Source organism: Capra hircus, chromosome 2 (genome assembly GCF_001704415.2).
Source record: "Capra hircus breed San Clemente chromosome 2, ASM170441v1, whole genome shotgun sequence".
Taxonomy (NCBI): domain Eukaryota; kingdom Metazoa; phylum Chordata; class Mammalia; order Artiodactyla; family Bovidae; genus Capra; species Capra hircus.
Genome location: NC_030809.1, coordinates 14,809,294 through 14,821,378, shown reverse-complemented (window position 1 = coordinate 14,821,378; position 12,085 = coordinate 14,809,294). Strand labels below are relative to the sequence as shown.

Genomic DNA, 12,085 nt, shown 5'->3' with positions numbered 1-12,085 from the left:
GACCAAATGTGCGTGCGTGAATGTGTCTGTGTGTGTATAAGTGCTTTAGGGTCTGGATGGTTGTGCAGTTTTGAACCTGTGTGTACATATGTGTGCCGAAGACGTTGGGCAACTCTACCTCCATGAATGATTGTGCCTGAATCTGTGCGTGTGGTGGTGTTTGTGTGGCTGTATAAGCCATATACATAGGTAGGTGTCCCACTCAAGATCTGTGGGTCCCACGATGGTGTGGGTGTGAACCTGTATGTGATTTTGTGTCTGCATGTCCGTACGTCTCAGTGGGTGTTGTGTATGTGACCGTGTAGATTGTGAACATGTACGTGTGCCCGCCCGCGAGTATTCGTGCGTACATGTGTCTGTCTGCATGTGAGGGGTGGGGTCTGTGCGGGGGATTCCCGGCCCCCCCAAACTCACACCCGACAAGCCCCGGGAGAGGGCAGCAGCGGCGGCGGCAACTGCGGCAGGCAGACCCTCCTCCCCGCCTGCCCCGCCCCCACCCCCAGCCCCTACCTGCCGGCCGCTTCGCCGACCGCCCGAACCGCCAGAAGCTGCGGGCCCGGGGGCCGCTGGGGGCCTTCCTCTTGTGGTGTGAGTTGCCCATGGTGGGCGCGGGAGCCGGCGCGGGAACCCTAGCGCAGCCCAACCAGCCCGGCCGCCGGGCCCGCAGCCACAGGAGGGAGGCAGAGAGAAGCGCGGGCGGCCACCGCAGGCGCCCCCAGCCCCGGCTCGGCCACGCCCCCAGGCTCTGCGGCCAATGACCGGGGAGGGGCGGGGCCTGGCGCAGCTCCGTCAGGCTCCACCTCTCCGAGGACCTGGGAGACCTGCTGAGCCGCCCCGCCCAGTTGCTCTGGGAACCGCCAGGCCTGTCCAGGTGGGGCCGGCGGGTCGCTCGCTCTCCCAAGCCAGGGACTGCCTCTGAGGATTGCAGTGGAACCAAGAGAACAAGGGGCCCGGGCTCCAGATAGGCGGGGTTCGGAACCTTGCCGCTGCTAGGGACAATCAACCACTACCCCGTGAGTGTCACGTGTCTGCGTATCTCTTGTCTCTGCTTGTTCGTGCAAATATATTTATCTGACTATATTTCTGTAGTAACTGTGTTCAAAATAATAACAGAACACTTTTATATAGCACTTACTATGTGCCAGGCACTGTGATAACTGCTTTCATGCATTACTTCATTTCATCCACAAATCAATTCTGTTAAGGTAGGTATACTTCTTATCATCTCCATTTTACAGATGGGAAAACTGAGGTTCCATGAAGTTAACTGATGAGTCCAAAGTCAAACAGCATTAAGCTACAGAGCCAGTACTCAAACCCAGACTGAGACCAGGATCCACTGCTTCAAGCTACCTACCCCTCCACTTTATCTGTGCCTCTGCATGACCTTGAAGGACATATACTTGGATATTTGTATTTGTGTGCTTGAATGTGGCTGTGTAGCTGTGTATCTGTAACCCTGAACATGTGGGTTCCTCTTTGTGTAGTCATCTGAGTGTGACTGCATGCCTGTATCCATATAATTGAGTCTGTTTACATTTGTTTGGATTTGTGCTTTTGCATATTTCCCTGTGTAATTCTGACTCTCAAGCTGGTGGAATATCACTGATTCTTGTGTACTTGAGTGTGTAACAGTCTGCTTCTGTGCATGTAAGTGAAAAGGTTTGTCTCTAAGACTTTAAAATTTGCATGTGCTTCTGTGGATCAGTATGATTGTGCAACTGTCTATTTGATACACCCATATCTGGGCTTCCCAGATGGTGCTAGAGGTAAAGAACCGTCTTGCCAATTCAGGAGACATAAGAGATGCAGGTCTGACCCCTGGCTCGGGAAGATCCCCTGGAGAAGGGCATGGCAATCCAATGCAGTATTCTTGCCTGGAGAATCCCATGGACAGAGGAGCCTGGTGTACAGTCCATAGGGTCACAAAGAGGTGGACATGACTGAAGCGACTTAGCATGCACACACGTACCCATATCTACATGGCGGGGGGTATGTAAGTAATGGAGCACATGGGTAAACATACATGAAACAATACATGTCTGTGCATCTGTCGGCCTCTCACACCTCCCCTTATACAAGTCTGTTTTTCAAAGTCCAGGCCAAGCTTTACCTCTTCTGAAAGCCTTCCAGGTTGCCTAAGGCATTCACTTCTCATGTTCTCACAAGTACCCTGTGTCCAGGGACCTGCCCAGGGCCCTGCATACTGAGCGGTGACTCTCCTTTATGATCACTCTACCATCTCTCCAACGAGGGGCGGCCTGGTATAAAGAGAGCATCCCCTGGGCTGGGAGTCCACAGTCCTCAGTTCTCGTCCTTTTATGGCTCCTCTTTCTGCCACCTGGGCAAGCCCCTCCACTACACCACATTGCCTCTTATGCCCAGTGGCTCTAAGACACCCTGTTCCTGCCCTGCAAGAAGGGAGAATTAAAGCTGATCCACACCCTCCCTGAGGCCCCTCTCTTGCTAAGAGACTGAGGTTGACAACAGTGCAATCCCTGGGGGCTGGTATTTTATTCATCCACCCAGAAGATACTTACTGAGAACACACTGTATACTATGCTGTGTGCATCAGACTCCTTGCTTTGCATAGAGAAGAGGGTCCCAGTGTCAGAGCTAGATGAGACCTCAGAGATCTGCTGGCCCAGTTCCCTAATTCACAGGTGGGGAACCTGAAGCCCTTGAAGGGGAAAGGTGGTATGGGAGAGGGCAGAGAGAAAACACAAGGGTAAAATCCAAACCCTGTGGCATGAATGGAGTGAGGACAGGCACACAGAGAGTTTAGAAGGTGCCATGGCCTTCACAGACCCTGCAGGAGCTAGTCCCGCCCACCAGTTCAGCCTCATCTCTGACCACACCCCTCTCATTCTCAGGGCCCCAGGATACAGAACTGCTTGTGGCTCCCCACTGCACACCTCCAGGCCTCACACATGCTCCTTCCTCTTCCACCTCTGCCTGTCTCCAGGGCCCTGCTAGCCAGTGTCCTTCTCCATGTCTTCCTTGCCCCCCTCCTTGTGCAGCCCAGTTCTCGGGGCTCCCCTCTACTGACACAGTACTGATCACACCCATACCAGCACTTGTTTCAAGGCAACAGTTTCCTTTGGCATCTGCCTGTCCAACCAGAAAACAAGTTTCTCAAGGACAGTGATCCTCTCACTCCTCTTAGTAGCCCCAGGCTCAGATCATGTCTGGCACACAGTAGGTGTGCCCCACGTGCTGAACAGAAACTGGCAGAGGTGATGGTGATGGCACCTTAAGTGCTGGTGGAGGTGAAGAGGCACAGGCGGAAAAGGCTAAGGCATTCTCCCAGTCTTATATCCTTCCACTGCAAAGGCTGTGCTTTGCTCCTGGGCACAGGGAGGAAGAATACTACCAATGAGCCAAGTGCCTGGGAGAGCCTAGGGTATGACTGGTGGGAAGAAGTAGGTGATATGGAAGACAAATGGACCAGAACTCCTGGAACCACAAGACAGAGCTTGAGTGTCTCTTGACCCTCGCCTGGCTAGGGACTTGGAGGAGAGGGTGTCTGTAGGCAGGCAGGAGATCCGACTTAGAAGAGGCCCCACCAGCAGCCTCCTGGGAAGCATGCACTTTGCCAGAAGATTCAGGGTTTGGGCCCTTGGCAGGCTGAGCTGTCTCTGTCTATCCCTTCATGCCAGCACAGAGCACCCTGCTGAGTGACCCTGCTTGATTAATGTAGGCCCCCAGGACAGTGGATGAAGCCCAGAGCCCTGGGGAGTGTAGTAAGGGGGGGAGGTGGACAAGGAAGCTGCTTCCACCCACTTCCTTCCCCAAGTCAGCCACGGGGCTGGAGGTGGGGTCTTCGGATGGGGCAGAGGGGTGTACCTGCTTTCCCCACTCCAGCACATTCACTGCAGCCCCAACAATACACAATGCCTCCTCTCATTAGTTCTCTTCAGCATGTGACAGACCAGGAGCAGCTGAGACAGCTTTGAAGGTTTGGGGAAAGGGGAATTTCCAAGGGGCAGGTGGGTGGAGGGAGGCTCCCCCTCTGCCCTCCACAGACAACAGATTAAGAGATTTTTCTGGCCACAGGGTGTAGCCGCCCCAGAGCAGCAGATCTCTGCTGGCAGCCCTGCTTCAGGGGCAGAAAGTGGTGGTGGGGGCCCCCCAGCCTGAGGGGGATTTCCAGGAGAACCTGGGCCCTGTGCCACGGGGGTAGGCAGGGGAGGTGGGATGCGGATTTGGGGCCTCCGTGAGGAGGGAGGAGAGGCAGTTGAAACAGCCCCTGAAGGTGTCAGAGCTAAGGGAGGGGATGAATGAGGCCTTCTTGGCTTCGCTTCCTGCTCCTCTCATCCCACCCCGGTAGAGGCCCCTCTCTGCGACGGGATTTTCCATCTTAAGTCAAAACAAAGGAGTGGGGAAGCTGAGGTCAGCCTGGCAGGTGTGGGCTCCTGTTCTGCCTCCAACACTGACTGGTGGTATGACCTTCAGCAAGCCACTTCCTCCTCTGGGCCTCAGATGCCCATCTGTAGGTGCCATAAGGGCTCCCCATGACATCTCAGGCCATCAGCTCTGAGCACCTCAGATCTGGAGATGCCCATGCTCTGGGGGCCCGTATCAGACCACCCACTTATCACCTGAAGCCACTTTTTAGGGCCAGGCCCTGTGCTGGGCAGGGCAGAGGGAAAAGACAAGTCAGCCCAGCTGCCCTCAGGGTGTTCAGAACAGTGATGTCTGGTGATGCCTGTGCTCATGGAACCGGACAGCCAGCTGGCCCCAACCCCTTGCAGGAGCCTTGCCTGATACCAGCTCTGCAAATGCCTCAACCCCAGCTTCCCCTCACCCTTCCATTATAGTTCATGTTACCTGGGGAAGCCATCTTTGATTCCCCCCTAGGATCTCTCTGTCCCTTCCTTACACTTCTTGACCCTTCATTACTTGCTCAGTCTACCAACCCCCTCAAATCGAGAAGTTCATGAGGACTGGGACCTTGCCTTTCTTTCCCCCAGGACAGAGTCTAGCCCATAGTAGGTACTTAGTACCTAGTATTAAAAACTTAAGAAGTATTTGTGAAATAAATTAGCGAGCACCGTCTCCCATCTGGACCCAAGGTAAACAATGCTCATCCCTTCAGAGGGCTCTGGAGGAGGCAGACTCAGACTCCTCTGGGGAAGCCACTCCCCCACAGACACATCCCAGCCCATATGACATTAGTCCAGGCCCCAGGCTGAGGATGCTGAGATGCCCCTCCCCACAAAGAAGGTGCCAGAAAAGCACATCCTGTCCAATTCCAAATCACTTGAGCACCCTGCTGTAGAGTCTGGGGCAGTGATTTCCCCGGGAGTATCACAGAGCAGATGACACTGGACCAGGTCTTGAGGATGAATAGGAGTTCTGGATGGAAAAGGGGAGGGAACACATCCTCGGTGAGGATCAGTGCATGCAATGGCACCAAACGTGGAACTGCATGAAATGTGTTTATCGACAGGCAAACAGATATCACGCAGACCTCAGAGAGACAAATGACCACTAACCGAAGTGGCTTTGGGTCCTCAGTTTGCTTTAGAGCCACACAGGCCCCTTCCTCAGCAGGAAGACTCGGCACCATTCACCCTGCATTCTCCTCACCCACATTCCTATGACATCCAGGCCACTGGGTCCTGATGTCACATCCACCCGACTGACCAGAGGTAGGCTCTCCTTCCCTTAACACAGCTCCCACCCCCAGCCTCCCTTCCAGCTTGCTCCTCCAGCCCATTCTCAAACCCACAGAATTTTAGAATGAGAAAGGGCCACTAACAGTGGAAGCCATTAAACCCCATCTTTATTAAGAGAGTGTCTTTGCCAAGAGTGGGGCAGGACTTGGCAAAGCAGAACTCACACTCAGGAATCTATAACCCCATGCCAAGGATGGTTTGCCATGAATGAGGGCCAAAGTTCATGGGGTCAAATCGGCTGAACCTGGCAGTTCAGTTCAGTTCAGTGGCTCAGTAGTGTCCGACTCTTTCCGACCCCATGAACCGCAGCACGCCAGGCCTCCCTGTCTATCACCATCTCCCGGTGTTCACTCAGATTCACGTCCATCGAGTCCGTGATGCCATCCAGCCATCTCATCCTCTGTCGTCCCCTTCTCCTCCTGCCCCCAATCCCTCCCAGCATCAGAGTCTTTTCCAATGAGTCAAATCTTCGCATGAGGTGGCCAAAGTATTGGAGTTTCAGCTTTAGCATCATTCCTTCCAAAGAACACCCACGGCTGATCTCCTTTAGGATGGACTGGTTGCATCTCCTCGCAGGCCAAGGGACTCTCAAGAGTCTTCTCCAACACCACAGTACAAAAGCATCAATTCTTCGGCGCTCAGCTTTCTTCACAGTCCAACTCTCACATCCATACATGACCACTGGAAAAACCATAGCCTTGACTAGACGGACCTTTGTTGGCAAAGTAATGTCTCTGGCAGAGTACCTCCTAAATTCTCACTATCAGTACCCCCGCCCCTAGCCACTGCCCCCTGCCTGAGAGAAACCTTCAGGAGGGCTGGCATACATCTTTCCCCAAAGGTGGTCCCAAGCTCTACAGTTACTCCCCACCAGAGTCAGAAACACTGCCAACCATATTATCTCGTGTGCGCAGTGAGGCCTTGGGAGGCCAACTGTCATTGCCATGCTGTGTTCATCACTTCCATGCAAGTGACAACCATGCCTGTCTTGTCCCAAGTATTTGCCTTACCCTGACTTTTCACTTTTCACTTTTATGTATTGGAGAAGGAAATGGCAACCCACTCCAGTGTTCTTGCCTGGAGAATCCCAGGGACAGGGGAGCCTGGTGGGCTGCCGTCTATGGGGTTGCACAGAGTCGGACACGACCAGCGACTTAGCAGCAGCAGCAGACCAGTCTCTGACACTATATGGTAAGGAATATGTCTCTTTCACCCTGGAGGAGGAAATGGTAACCCACTCCAGTATTCTTGCCTGGAGAGTCCCATAGACAGAAAGACAAGCAGGCTACAGTCCATAGGGTTGTGCAATGAGTTGGACATGACTGAGTGACTGAGCACATGTCTTTTTCAAATGAATGAAGCCGAATGACCTTGACCAACTTACTTTTACCCTCTGAGCCTATTTTCTCACCTATAAACTACTTCCCAGGTTGTTGAGGACAACAGGGAAAACATTCATGAAAATGCTTGGCCAGGGTCTAGCACATAGCAGCCTTCATGTTCCCCTTCAAATTAGCCAACACCCTGCCTTCCTTCCACACCCTGCTCACCTCCTCCAGGAAGCCTCCCCCGATTATCTCCCGGGCTCCAGTCCTGGCCTCTGTCCCAGAAACACTTCCTCCCCACATACTTGTCTAGAGTCCAGGTGATATTTCTGAAAAATATGGATTCCTGCTTGTTTTGTTTTTTTTATGTTTTCTGTGCCTGCATCCTCCATTGAACGAAGGTAAGACTCCACCTTCTGTGTAAGCAATGAATTGTTTTCCAAATACGAATAAGAATAAACTCAGCCAATACTCAAGTCCTCAGCATCACAACAGCAACTTCCTGCCATCTGCACCACGCTCCACGGTTCACAAGGCACTTACATGTCTGTTATCTGATTCGATCTTTGAAACACCCCTGTAAAGCCAGGATTTGTCATCTCTATTTTACAGATAAGGAAACTGAGGCTTGGAGGGGTTACTAACCTGATGGTGTTACATGGCCTGAGACAGCAGCAGATCACGGCTCAGGCCAGAGTTGTCCTATCAACCTCAGAGCTCATTCCTTCCAGACTGGGTCCTTACAACTCAGGTGAATAAACTCACAAACACAGTAACAGCGACCCCTTACATTTCTATGGTGACTTCCCTTGCATGTAATTTTCACATCCTCTTTTGTGAGAATCTTGGAAAGCTCACAGACCTATCAAGGATATGGGTCTACCTGGACGGATACCCCAGTGAGAGGGTCCCCTCTGTTCCAAAGAGAGTAATGGTAATGAGACCACAGAGAAGCTGCCTGCCTGGTGTCACCAAGCTTGCTAACTGCTGGGCCAGAATGTGAACTCTCCTCAGTTCGCTTGCCTCTGATACTCTTCCTACTCTACCAAGTTCCCTCACTTTTCTCTGGGCCTCTTCCCCTCTGTAGAATGGGTTGGATGAGATCTTTAAACCTTACCCCCTGGTCTCTTTGGGTAAATTAAGAAAGCAGGACCAGTTCTGGAATCAGAACTTGAGTTAAAATCCCAGGTGGGTAAATCAATCACTCACTGTTCCTGAGACTCAGTTTTTTCATCTGCAAATGGGTATAAATGAGATTATGGATACGGGGCTTCTGGCACATTCAGAATAATAAATAAATGTCAGACTTCCTCTTTTTCCTTTCTAAGTGTGTGGCAGGGCAGTGAGGGGAGCAGGGAAGGTACAGGCTCAGAAACTATACCAAGCTCAGTTTTCCCGTTTATAGTAGGGGACTCAGATCAGGGAAGCCAAGACCTGCATCTATCTTTGGGTCTTTGGTTCAGCACCTGGGAGTGGGGAGAGAATGACCTCCATAGCAAAGGCCCCTGACCTCCTAGGAATTTTGTGTGTGTGCCCCTCTCCCCAAATCTTCATTCTAAACATTTTCCCCAGAAAGAGTTAAGCCTTCTTTGGGCTTTCCCTTCCTGACCAGCGGTGCCAGTGGAGATTAGAGAGATCGGATTTATTTCTCTTAATAAACAGAAAAGAAGTTTGGCCAGGCAGGTGACAAAGAAACAATTGGAATAATAGGAGGTTGGAGCAAAAGGGAACAGGACTTCCTCCAGACATACCTGGGGCCACCCCCAGACCTGGGGAAACAACAGCCAGGGGCAGGGAGGTTTGGCCCATGCACGTGGGCCCAAATCAGGCCGACCTGCTGCCCAGAAAGCCCAGTGCTACCCAATACCAAACATAAGGCCAGGGGAGGTCTGCCACTGACCCAGTGACCTCTAAACAGGCTGTCAGAGCAGGGACCTACAGAGTCAGTTTTCCTGTCTCCCCCTTCACCACCACCACCCCACCCCCGCCCCAGGCTGGTCTCCCAGGAGAGAAGGGTCCACTGGCCTGGGCCACACCATTAGCCTTCATTCTCTAACCCTGAAACTGGGACCACAACCCATCTTGTCCAGTTCTGCCCCAGGTCTCTGTGAATGAGATCGGGATGACTTCAGGCTGAATCCTGGTGGAACAGCCCTGGGACACGTTTCATGTATCGTGGGAGCTGCCCTTGGAAACATCCCCCTTGCAAACCTTCCCTCAGGGCCTGGCCCAGTGACCTCAGCCCCAGCACCCAACCTCCATTTGTGGCTGGGTTGCAGGGATGCAGGGCCCATTTCCAAAAGGAAGATCAGGCCGGATGCAATCACACAAGAGGCTTTTCACCCTCTTCCTGACCCCAGGAAGTGTTCTTTCTAATTCTCCTCCAGAGGAGGTGGTTAAAGGACACTGGGAGGGTAAACACGGCGGAATGGGATGGGCCTACACACACCGCCATTTCCTCACCTCTGGCACTAGCATTGCCAGCAGGAAAGGTAGACTTCCTAGGATGGCAGCCCCAAGGGAGCCCCACCCTCTGGCAGAGATTCATGCCCTCCCCCTCAATCAGGAGACACAAACAGAGGGGAAGATGAGGGGAGAACCAAGTAAGTGGCCAAAAGGAAAGTGACCCGGTAGGCATGGGCCAGGTCAGCCACGCCTGCCCTCAGGCTGCCCAACCACCAGGCCAGAGGGAGCCTACAGGCAGAGAATTAGCTGTAGTATTTCAGGTACCCACCGCTGTCACAGGTACAGCCTCTCCATTAACTTGGGCCTCAGTTTCCCCCCTCTGCAAGCATACTTCCAACACAGGAACAACGTTGGGCTGGGGGAAGGAGTGGTGGGAGGGGCTGTTGGCTCAAATTCTGGAGCTCACCACCCCAGGAGGTGGATGTTTGCGGCTTGGCCCAGGTGAGTGGTAAAGGGGAGCTAGGTAGGAAAAGCTGATACTGCTAATAACGTAAAGCATGTCTGCTCCGTGCTGGGTCCAGTATGGGGCTGGCAACCCAGATCCACCTCCACAGCTGACACACCTTCTGAGTGCAGTTGACTTTCCAGACCCAGAGGAACCCCCACCAGACATGCAAGGCCACTTGCCTCTCCCATTGGCCCCAAGCCAGAGTCAAGTCTCTGACCCCCTGACTCAGCAGCAGAGGGCAGAACCTGGGTGAGCCTGGGGGAGGGGGGGGGACTGCCTCACCGTCCCAAGAGCCGGGCGGCCAGCACTTCCTGTCTAAGCCGGGGGACCCCTGCCCCAGTCGGGGGTCCCCCTGCCCCTAGAGCGGGGCTGGGTTGAGTCTGGGACATCTGGGGGCGGGGTGCCTCAGAGTCGGGGTGCTCGGACCGAGTCCCGGCTCTTCGCTCCCCCAGCACCAACGCCTAGGAAGTCAGCACTCTCCCGACACGCCGTGGACCCCCAACCGAGCCACTCGGGCCGCACCCCGGGCGCCGCCCCGCGACTCCCCAGGTGCCCGGCCGCCTTACCTCGGCCCTTACCCTTGGCCTTCCTGGCCTTGTCGTCCGCCTTCTTGGCCCGGGGGGCGGCCGGCTCGGCGCCCTCGGCCCCCGCCGCCTTCTTCTTGCGCCGCTTGCCCCGCAGCCAGCTGAAGGCGCGGCGGAGGCCGGACCGAGACTTCTTCCTGCGCGGGGGTCCGCCGGGGGCCCCCGGCTCGTCGGCCGCAGGTGCGGCGGGGGACGCGCGGGCCGCCATAGCGCGGCGGGCGGACCTGGCGGCGGGGGTCAGGCCCCCTGAGGCGGGGCGCCCATGGGCCGGGGGCGGGCGGGCGGGCAGGCGGCCGCCGCGCCGAGACGCGCCCGGAGAAAAGTTTGGGCGGCGGAGGCAGAGCGGGCGAGGAGCGGGCGGGTGGCGGGAGCGGCGCGGGAGGGGCCGCGGGACGGCGGGCGGGGCGCGGAGGCCGGCCGGGAGCGACGGGGCCGGGAGGGAGCGGCCACGGGGCGGGGGCGGCGCTGCCTGCGGCCCCTCCCGCCTCCTCCGGCCCGCCGGCCGGGGTCCCGGAGCTCGGGGGCTAGCGGAGGGAGAGGTCCGGTCCCGGGGGAGGGCGGTCCCCCGCGCCCACGAGCCGCGGCGGCTGGCCCGGACGGAGAGGGCGGGGTCGCGGGGTGGGTGTGGGAGGGGCGGTACCGAGGTTCCGTCCCGGCGGGGCCATTGAAGAGAGCAAGGTTCGGGCAGAGAACTACTGGCGCTGGGGTGGGGGTGCTCAGAGAAAGCCGGGAGAAAAATGCTGGGGTTGGATCCCAGGAGAACTTGGTGTCCTGAGTTCGGTCCAGAAAAAGATGGGGGGATTCTGGAATCCTCCTTCTGGAGTAAGGGGGTTCTGAGAATCCTTGCCAGGATCTGGGTGGTATTGGAGGTTTTGCTCTAGAGACAGACTTCAGACCCACCTGAGACCTGAGCTTTCTTCTCCAGTCTGGCAACTCGGAGTCTCCCTTCCCTTCTTTCCCCTTCCTCACCACACCTTCCCCCAGCCCCCATCAATCCTCATTGTGGAGCTGGGACCCATGCTTCCTGGGCTCCTGCTTCACCTTGGGTGGCGGGTGACAGGATGAGGAGAGCCGTGCCTCAGTTTACCCTTGGACCAGGTTGTGAGTCCCCAGAGCACTAGTGTCTGGGTCTGGATTTTCTACTGAGTTGCTCAGCACTGATCAGAACTGATCTTGGACTTGAACTCACAGCTTTATAAGATGCTTTGAGATCCTCCGCAGGTGACAGGTGTGACTGAGGAAGCCGGCAGAAAAAGAAAGCCTTTAAGAATCACAAAAATGCTCTGCTTTGTTTCCTCCAGGCCTCTGGCTCTTTATTGTAGCTGAGGGAGCCCTTCTGTATGATCTGATCCTACAAGAGGCTCTGAGGGAGGCAGGCCAGGGAGTGATACCCCCATAGTACAGAAGAGAAACTGAGGCCAGAAGAAGACAGGAATTACCCAGGAGCACCGAGAGGGTCCTCAGCAGAGGAATTAAGATTGACAATGTAAGTCTTGTCTCTGCCTGGTCCCCAGGAGCTAGAAATTGCCCTAGGGACCAGCTGGGAGATCCTGGACTCCCTTTTGACTCAGAAGGGTATCA

At 55.2% G+C, this 12,085-nt stretch overlaps 1 protein-coding gene across 2 annotated transcripts in view; it reads right to left on the bottom strand.

Annotated features, from left to right (window-relative positions):
* The window catches only part of KIAA1522 (KIAA1522 ortholog), a 28,524-nt gene extending 17,784 nt beyond the window's left edge, over nucleotides 1–10,740 (bottom strand). Inside the window, exon 1 of one of the 2 annotated variants that reach the window (XM_018057898.1) lies at nucleotides 10,487–10,740. In XM_018057898.1, coding sequence (XP_017913387.1) covers nucleotides 10,487–10,712 — 226 coding nt within the window. In that variant the 5' untranslated portion in view covers nucleotides 10,713–10,740. Of the gene's footprint in view, nucleotides 1–510; nucleotides 716–10,486 lie in introns of those variants that run through there. The other variant, XM_018057900.1, reaches the window with a different exon arrangement.